The sequence below is a fragment of the Pelodiscus sinensis genome, chromosome 17 (genome assembly GCF_052426305.1).
Source record: "Pelodiscus sinensis isolate ZL-2025 chromosome 17, ASM5242630v1, whole genome shotgun sequence".
NCBI lineage: Eukaryota > Metazoa > Chordata > Testudines > Trionychidae > Pelodiscus > Pelodiscus sinensis.
Window position 1 is genome coordinate 33,706,284 of NC_143068.1, and position 8,322 is coordinate 33,714,605.

General features: G+C 66.8%; 1 protein-coding gene across 1 annotated transcript; it reads left to right on the top strand.

Annotated features, from left to right (window-relative positions):
* The first annotated feature begins 899 nt into the window (after positions 1–899).
* Positions 900–7,211, top strand: TCF15 (transcription factor 15). The gene is made up of 2 exons (XM_075900890.2): positions 900–1,654; positions 6,220–7,211. Exons 1-2 carry the CDS (start codon positions 1,178–1,180, stop codon positions 6,292–6,294), a joined length of 552 nt encoding a protein of 183 aa, XP_075757005.1. The 5' UTR covers positions 900–1,177; the 3' UTR covers positions 6,295–7,211.
* Positions 7,212–8,322: the final 1,111 nt, after the last annotated feature.

Here is an 8,322-nt window from a genome sequence, read left to right on the forward strand (position 1 = left end):
TACACATGGGGGTTGCACTATACACATGGGCGCACTATACACATGGGGGTTGCACTATACACATGGGCGCACTATACACACGGGTGCACTATAGACATGGGGGTTGCACTATACACATGGGTGCACTATAGACATGGGGGTTGCACTATACACATGGGGGTTGCACTGTACACATGGGCGCACTATACACATGGGGGTTGCACTGTACACATGGGGGTTGCACTGTACACATGGGCGCACTATACACATGGGCGCACTATACACATGGGTGCTATCGGTCGAAATTGTCACATCATAGAAGCCGACCGCCGCCCCGCCCAACAGGCCGCAATGCAGGGCTGCCGGCCGGCCCAGCCTCGCCAGGAGGGGACGGGATGGGGGAGCGTTTGAAAGCTCTGCCCCCCTTCCGGAACATGCCTGCCCCAATGCCTCCATCTTCCGTCCCGTCCCGTCCCGTCCCCCCAAGCTCGCCCTTCTGCCCGCATGCCCCTCGCTCGGGGAGCGATGAATAGCTCCTGGCTCTGGGGTGGCTTTGGGGGGGGGGGGACAGGTGCTGGCGGGGAGAGCTCACAGGGGCAGGGCGAGCTGTGAAAACCAGCTGGGCTCCCTGCGCCGGGAGTCAGTGCGGAAGCGGCGCCCCCCCTGCGGAGAGCAGCTCTGGGGGGCGGGGGCGCGCGTCCCACCGCAGCCGGGTTAGGGCAGGGCTGCGTCTGCGGGCCACCAGCGGCCCCGATCCTGATCCTCGTCGCGGGTAGGCACGCAGCCTCTTGCGGGCTTTAAATTCCGGGGGCTGGCTCAGCCCCGCACTCCCGTTGGCCGGCTGGGAAAGTCCCAGGCAGCCCCATTGGCCGAGCTGCTGCGGCCTCGCCCCTCCCAGGACTTATATAGAGAGATTCCTGGGCATCCCACTCGCGCAGACCGTCCCACCCTCTCCCGCGCGGAAGGGGGGAAGCCGGAGCCCCAGCTGGGAAGACGTCAGGCCCCGCCGGGGGTGGGGAGGGCTTCCTGCTTGGGTCTGGGTCTCCAGCGCCGCCGGGCTGAGCCTCGGGAGGGAGCCGCGGGCGCTCCAGCGAGGAGCCAGGCGCGGGGCCCGGGGCTCTCCCAGCCTGGAGCGCCCCGAGGTGCCTGGCGGCTGAAGGCTCCCCGCGCGCAGCCGGGCCCGGGCGCAGAGCGCGCCATGGCCTTCGCCATGCTGCGCCCCGTGGCCGCCCACGTGCTGTACCCGGACCTCAGCCTGCTCTCGGAGGACGAGGAGAACCGCAGCGAGAGCGACGCCTCGGACCAGTCCTACGGCTGCTGCGAGGGCCTGGACAGCAGGCGGAAGGCGGCCAGGAAGCCGGGCCAGGTGGTGATGGTGAAGCAGCGGCAGGCGGCGAACGCCCGGGAGAGGGACCGGACGCAGAGCGTCAACACCGCCTTCACCGCCCTGCGGACCCTCATCCCCACCGAGCCCATGGACCGGAAGCTGTCCAAGATCGAGACCCTGCGCCTGGCCTCCAGCTACATCTCCCACCTGGCCAACGTGCTGCTGCTGGGCGAAGGCTGCCAGGACGGGCAGCCCTGCCTCCGCACCCTCTACGGCTCCCAGGGGGAGCTGGGCACCGCGCAGCCCCGCAGCATCTGCACCTTCTGCCTCAGCAACCAGCGCAAAGGGGTAAGGCCCGGCCCGGCCGCAGGACCCCTGGGCGAAGGCAGGCGGGGGAGGGCTGGCAAAGGGGGGGTGCTGGGGTTCGGGGGAGGGGCTGAACGCGAGCAGGGGGGTCCCTGGGACGCTGCCGGGAGGATGCAAAGGGGAAGCGGAGGCAGCTGGCGCGGGCGCGCTGGAGCCGGGGCAGGTTGAGCAGGATGTGTGTGTGGGGACCGACTGCCGCCGCTGGCAGGGCCTTGGGGAAGGGGGGGCGCTGCCGTCAGGGCACACGTGCGAGCTCCCGCGCACTGGCCTGAGCCAGGCTCCGCTGCGTCCCGGGGACGCTCCAGGGTCCGTGCCAGCCAAGCCCGGCCCAGTGCGTCACGCCCTGGGCGCCGGGGCTTGTGCCTGAAGGTGTCGACCGTGCCCGGGGGAAACCAAGGCACGGAGGGGGGCAGGGACTCCCGCTCGCACGGCGAGTCATTGGCACCAAGCCTGGGGCTGCAGGGCCAGGCGGCAGATCAGCTGGGCGAAGCGCGCGTCTCCTTGGCCAAGCCACCGCGGTGCCGCTAAGGCCAGTGTCGGCGCATGGACTGCGGGGCTCTGAAGTGGCGTTGCCCTCCCCCAGCCTGGCCCGCGCCCCTGCTCTGGTGGCTGTGTCGGGGGTCGGGACCCCCCCGGGCTTCCTGTCTGTCTCACCCTGGCGGGAAGGCTGATCTCCCGGCCCGGGGCAGGGCGCGCAGGAGCGCTAGCCCCTTCTGGGAGAGGCCTCTGCAGGCGGCCTTGATTTCCATGCGCTTGGCTGAGATGGAAGGTTGAGCCAGGCCAGGGGGCGGTACATTGAACTTCAGAGCCGGGGGGGGGGGGGAGGTCTAGGCCCTGCACTCGGATCAGCCCTTGGCAGGGGTGAGACTGAGATGCCAATACTGATGTGGCTCCGGCTCTGTGCCCAGCTGCCCCCCAACCAGGCTGTGGGGGATTGCCGGCAGGGTTTATTTGCCCCGCATCCCTCCGGCTATGCACTTACTGGAGGGGCTTCCTGGCCAGTTAGCCGGGGGGAGGTAAGGCCCGCAAGAAGGCGGATCCGGCTACTTCCCAAACATTTGCTCCCCACCACGTACATTCCGGGTTTCCACTCGGGCCCAGGCTTCCCCCACTGAAATCCTGCTCTCATGCCTGGGACATCATAACCATCGCCCCCGCAGCCAGCCGTGAGGTCACAAGCAGGAGGCTGGCATGAGTGGGGGAGACAAACTGAAAGAAACAAATCCCGGGCCTCAGACCCAGGAATCAGGGAGGATCTTGAGGGCTGTTGTACGAATGGGGAAACTGAGGCACAGCAGTTGCAGGGACTCACCTACCTCATCGCAGTGAATCTGAGGAAGGAGACCCCCTCCTGTGCCCCCTCTCTGGCCTAAAGCCCGGGCCCTGGCCCCCACTGCAGGCCTGCCTTGAGTGGTACAGGGTGAGAGGCGAGAAACACGGAGCCATCCGCTGCTGTATCCGGTCCAGAGTCCCTGCCTGCAAAAGTCATCTGGGCAAGTCCTCAGGATGCGTTGGATTTCCCCATCCCCCCCCCCCCCCCACATGCCACCCCTGGTGCTCATGCCCTGCCCTGCCCAGGTCAGCCAGGCCTTGGCACATCATGCCGCTTGGCAGGCCAGGAGCAGGGGTACATGGACCCTCCTCCTTAGCCCAGCTTCACCCCACTGCATGGGCTCCTCCCCAGTCCTCCCTGAGACTCTTCCCCAGTTCCCCTTTTACCCCCCCCCGTCCTCCCCCCTTGTCCATCTCACCTCCCTCTGGCTATTGGTGTCTTTGGGCTGATGGGTGACCCAGGTGCTCAGGAAAGGCCACGTCCCACGTGCCACTGCAGCGCCCCCCCACCCACCCCCACACACACACGTGGGCCTGGAACTGAATGGTGGAGCCAGGCCCCAACCCATGCTCTGCAGCTGTGCCCGGTGGCCCAGGGCCTCAGGCAGGGGGAAGAGGGAGACCAGGCCTTACCCCCTGTGGAAACCTGCCCTTAACCTCTCAGGCCTGAGCCGCTAAGCGAAAGGCCCCTGGGGGCGGCTGGCAGGGCTGGGTTGCAGGGAGATCGGTGCTCAGCCCGCGAGGGGAGCCACTTCTGGGACCCTCTCCCCCTCCAGAGGCAGGTTTGTTCCCCATAGAACGTGTCCGGATGCTGGGGCAAGCCCAGCTTCAACCACCGGGAAATCGGAGCTCCCCCCACTCCCCCTCCCACGCCCGCCAGGAGCCTTCCTCCCGCTGCTCGGAGCCCTAGGGGAGGGGACGCAGGGCGCCGGGAGCTGATCTTCCAGCTGTGCCCCGGACAGTAGCAGCAGGCCGGCTTCCCCGCCTGTGGGAACATGAGCCTGTGTCTAACGGGAAACCAGCATCCGCAGCCGTGGGGGGGAAGGGGCCTTTCCCGCAGCAAGGAGCCGAGAGAGGGAAGGACTCGTTCAGCAGGATTCCCATGTGCCCCGGCCAAGGCACTTTGCTGCCACTTGGCTGGTCCTCAGCCGTGTTTGTCAGTGTCAGGTCTTTGCTGGGGGCCCATCCGCAGGCTCTGGAATTTGGGCTCAAATCCTGGCTCAGGTAACAGGTGTCAGCGACTCGTCCGGCCCCCGAGTCCGCTCTGGACATTGCAGAATCCCCCCGCCCCGATGCCCGAGGGTGGCCGAGAGGCTGCGGGAGCACAGGGAGGCTGCGTCGGCAGAGCTTTGAGGGGGGCCCTGAGCAGTGTTCCCCAGAAACTGAGTGCTTGGGCAGCCACCCAGGAGAAATTCAGGTGGTGCCCCACTGATTAACAGAGTACCCACAGCTGGCAGCCTGTGTTTCTACTGGTGGTGCACATGCCTCGGTGCATGGAGCAAAATTTATTCCACACATGGATGGGGAAAAAAGAGGGAACAGCAGCTCTGGCCCAAAGGAGGGAGAGCTGCAGGGCTTGGCTGAGGTGCACAAGTGGGGGCAGAGGCTGCGGAGCACTTGGGGCAGGAGGAGCTGGTACAACACTGCCAGTGTTGGCTGGAGCCTGGCAGAGGGAGCAGCTTCCCCGTGATGGGCGCCAAATGGCGCCGCATCTCCTGGCTGATTCCTATGGCAGAGGGTCCCTCGGGTAGGTCCAGTGCTACCGTCGCAACCAGGGCTCCCTCGTGGGCAAGGCCCCTGCCTAGAGCCAAGCCAGCTGGCATAGCCTGGTGGGTGGCAGCAGGGCAAGTTTCCTGGCCGTTGGCAGTACCAGCTGGCACCTCTGCCTGGCACAGACCCTGCCCCACATCCTCGCCCTCCTGAGACAGGCTGAGGAACCCAAAGTCCCAGCAGGCCTCAGGCAGTGGGCAGGAGGGGGGGGCAGTGAACCCCCCCCCCGCCGGGGGCCAGGGCACAGCCAGATGGGACGATCCCGTGGTACTCTGCAGCAGACCAGAAGTTTGTTCCTTAGCCAAAATGTCTCCTCCTGCCACCCCCGGCGTGGGACGTGCTCAGGGGTCCCAGGCCTGGGGGGGGGGGGTTTAACCGGTGGTTTTCCTGGCTGGTGGCTTGTCTCCTGACACCCGTGAGGCGCTCTGATGCTCACCCTCCCCGATCCCAGTCCATGGGGGCCAGCCCCAGGCTGCTTCCCTCCCCCTCCCCGGGGCTTCACTTCAGGAGACAAGGGAGTAAACGTAGCTCCCGAAGGCGTAAAGAGCTAACTGCCCAGCCAGTGGGGGCCCCAGGGAGGCAGCCAGGAGCTTCCCCGTGCTGAACGTGGGGCTGCGCCAGGGGACGTCTGTGGGGCAGCTGGGGGGGGGGAGGACAGAAGGGGGCTTTGCAAGGTTCTCCACTGTCCCCTTGACCGTGAGAGCTGGGCACGTGCTGTGCAGCATGCGGGCGAGGGGTCGGCCTGCCAGCTGCAGCCCAGCTCGGCCTCAGGGCCTTGCCCCGTCTCTCACGCCCACCCCTTCCTCTGCCCTGCAGGCCTTCGCCTGGCTCCCTGGGGTTCTAACCTGGCAGGTGGCCCTTCCGCTCCCCGTCTGTCCAGTGTCCAAGCCCGAGACAGACTATGGTAGCGCCCTCTGGCAGCCAGCCCTCCGTCCTTAGCTGGGAGAGGGGATGAGGGGACAGAGCCAGAGCCATGCAGCCAGATGGCCTCTCCCTGGGCGGGCCAGGCTCGCAGGGCTCCTGTGGGACAGACGCACACCATAGGTGGAGTGTGGTGGCCCCCCCCCCCCCATCCAAACCACCCTGACCCTTGGCCATGGCTGCCTGGCTCTGTCTGTCGCCAGGGTCCAAACAGGGAGGAGCTCAGAGGAAGGGGCAGATCCCGCCACGCCGGTGCAGAGGGGGCTCAGTCAGACACAGGCCCCCCCAAAGCCATGCAGCTCTCTGCCGGAGGGAGGGCTTCCTGCTCCGGCCTGGCGTGCTCCTCCCCAGAGCGAGCTACCCCAGCCCACCGCAATCTCTGTTCCCCGAGTGTCTCTACCTCCCCGCTCCGATGCCATCGTACCTGGGCTTGTCTGTCTCCTGCTAGGCCAGTGGCGCGGGGCACCGTCCCGTGGACACGGCCTGGGCATCGTGTCTCCAGCTGTCCCCTTCCTTTCTTGCAGGGCAGCCGGCGGGAACTTGGGGGCAACTGCCTGAAGGCGCGAGGGGGGAACCCGCTGCGGGGGCCACGGAGATGAGCCAGAGCTGCAAGAGCATCTGCCTGAGAAGCCAGGCCAAGTGGCCAACCCCCCAACACAGGAGCTGGATGGTCCCAAGCGGGGTGGGGGAAGGGAGCTCCAGAGAAGGAAAGGCCCTGTGAGACCAGCCCCCTGCACCAAGGGCGGCAGAGACCCTGGGCCTGGAAGTCAGGACGATGCTCTCGAAAGAGGAAAAAACTCCTCTGCCCTCCCCTGGACCTGTCCCTCGCGGCCAGCTGGGGCCCACAGGGCTCGCTGGCCCCGGGCAGGGGACGTTGGCCCAGCGGCTGCAGGACAGAGGAGCGGGCAAGGACGAGAGTGTAAAATAGCATTCCATGGGCAGTGTCCATGCAGAGCTTTAGGAGAGTGACGAGTGCCGGTCTCCACGGCCCCTGCTCGCTTCATATTCAGCAGGGTGGAAAATAAAGTTATTTTTGGATCATGTGCGGGCTCGTTTGGGTCCCGGGTTCCCCTCGTTTGCTCTCGCCCCCCGCAGCTGCAGTCGGGGGTGGGGAGCCGGGAGCCGAGCTCTTTGGGCGCGGGCCGGGCGAGTCCGCTCGTGTCGGGCCTGCTGGGGGGGGCACCCGGGCTCTGCCGCCACCCCCCCCACTCGGCACTGCCAGCCTGCAGGAGGGGATCATGGGAAAGGTGTGACACGTGGGGGCGGGGCCACGGGCGTGTGACTCAGTGCCTGTCCCACACAGCTGTGGGACCGGGCAGCTGGGAGCCGCTTCCCAAGCACGCCGGATTCCCTTTTATGGACCAGACCTTCCAAGGTTCCCTCGCCAGGGCCAGCTCCGTGCTCTGGGACCCTCCCGCCCGGCTCAGTCCCCAGCCGCCGAGAGGCGAGGTCTCTCCCTGCGGACGCGGGCTTAGAGTCACTGGGGAGGATCGAGGAGAGCTGGCTCTAAGGCGGGGTGGGGAACCTACGGCCTGGATCAGTCCCCGAGGCTCAGGGCTTCCTCCAACATTGGGGACGCGGTGCGGCTGCTCCTGCCACTCCCCTGCCAGGCTGGAGCCCACAAGATCTAGGCGAGGGGGTGACAGGCCGCGTCAGGCGTCCCCCCAGTCCTGCACCCCGTCTGCAGCAAGAACAGTCTCCGCCAGCCAGAGACTAGAGAGGGGTGTATTGCTCCTCCAGGGTACAGCCCAGCCTGGACGTGGTAGTGCTACAGGAGTCGGGGCTAGGATGCCCCATTTCCCTTGGGTTGGGGGGGGCCCATCTCCCTCCTAGATCTCCAGCCCTCCCTTTAGGTTCACTCCCTCCTGTTTCCTAGCCAGCACCTCCCTTCCCCGCGAGCCTCCTGTTGGTCTCCGCCTCCCTCCCTTTGTCCCTCCCCCTGGGACTCTCCCCCCCCCCCCAATCTTCCCAGGCTGAGCCCAGGTGTCTGGGTGAATACCCCTGTGGGTGAGTGAGTGGGAATCACAGCCCAGTGCAGGGGGACCCCGGTGACAGAGCAGACAGCCCCCCACTACGCCACATGGGGTATGTGAGGAGGGTCTTTCTCCTTCTCAGCTGGGCCACGGCTCGTGGGTGCGGCCCCGGCTGATTTTTCTGAGGGTCAATGGCCCCCCGACCCACCCAGTGTGCTAAGGGGGGTGGAGAAGGGCTCTGCCCGGCTCCTCGGGCCCACAGGCTCTGCCCCCCCATCACCCTTGAGTTGCCAGCTCCCTTTCTCTCAACCATTGGGGTGAGGGAGGCATTACACCCCGGTCCAGGCCCCCAGGGGAACCCCAGTCCCTACACATGGGCCTGCCTTGCTGAGAGCTCCCTCCCCCGGAACCTCTGCATACGTGGCTGCCCTGGCCCCCCAGAGCAGCAGAGCGGGCGAAACGGCAGCATCCCCGGCCTGCCGCCATCCCCTAGGGCCAGAGAAAGGGGCAGCGCGTCCTCCCCCCCCCCCCCCCCCCGCCTGCTCCCTAGAGACAGCTCCCTTCCCCCAGGGTTTGATTTATGCAGTGACAGCTGGGCACAGCTGTGAGAGCCAGTCCCGCCAGGGACCCAGGAGGGGGGGGGGCTGTTCTCAG

Coding starts and splice junctions, on each gene's coding strand:
- TCF15 (XM_075900890.2), top strand. CDS start 1,178: ATGGCCTTCGCCATGCTGCGCCCCGTGGCCGCCCACGTGCTGTACCCG. Junction 1,655..6,219: donor TCAGCAACCAGCGCAAAGGG/GTAAGGCCCGGC, acceptor CCTTTCTTGCAG/GGCAGCCGGCGGGAACTTGG.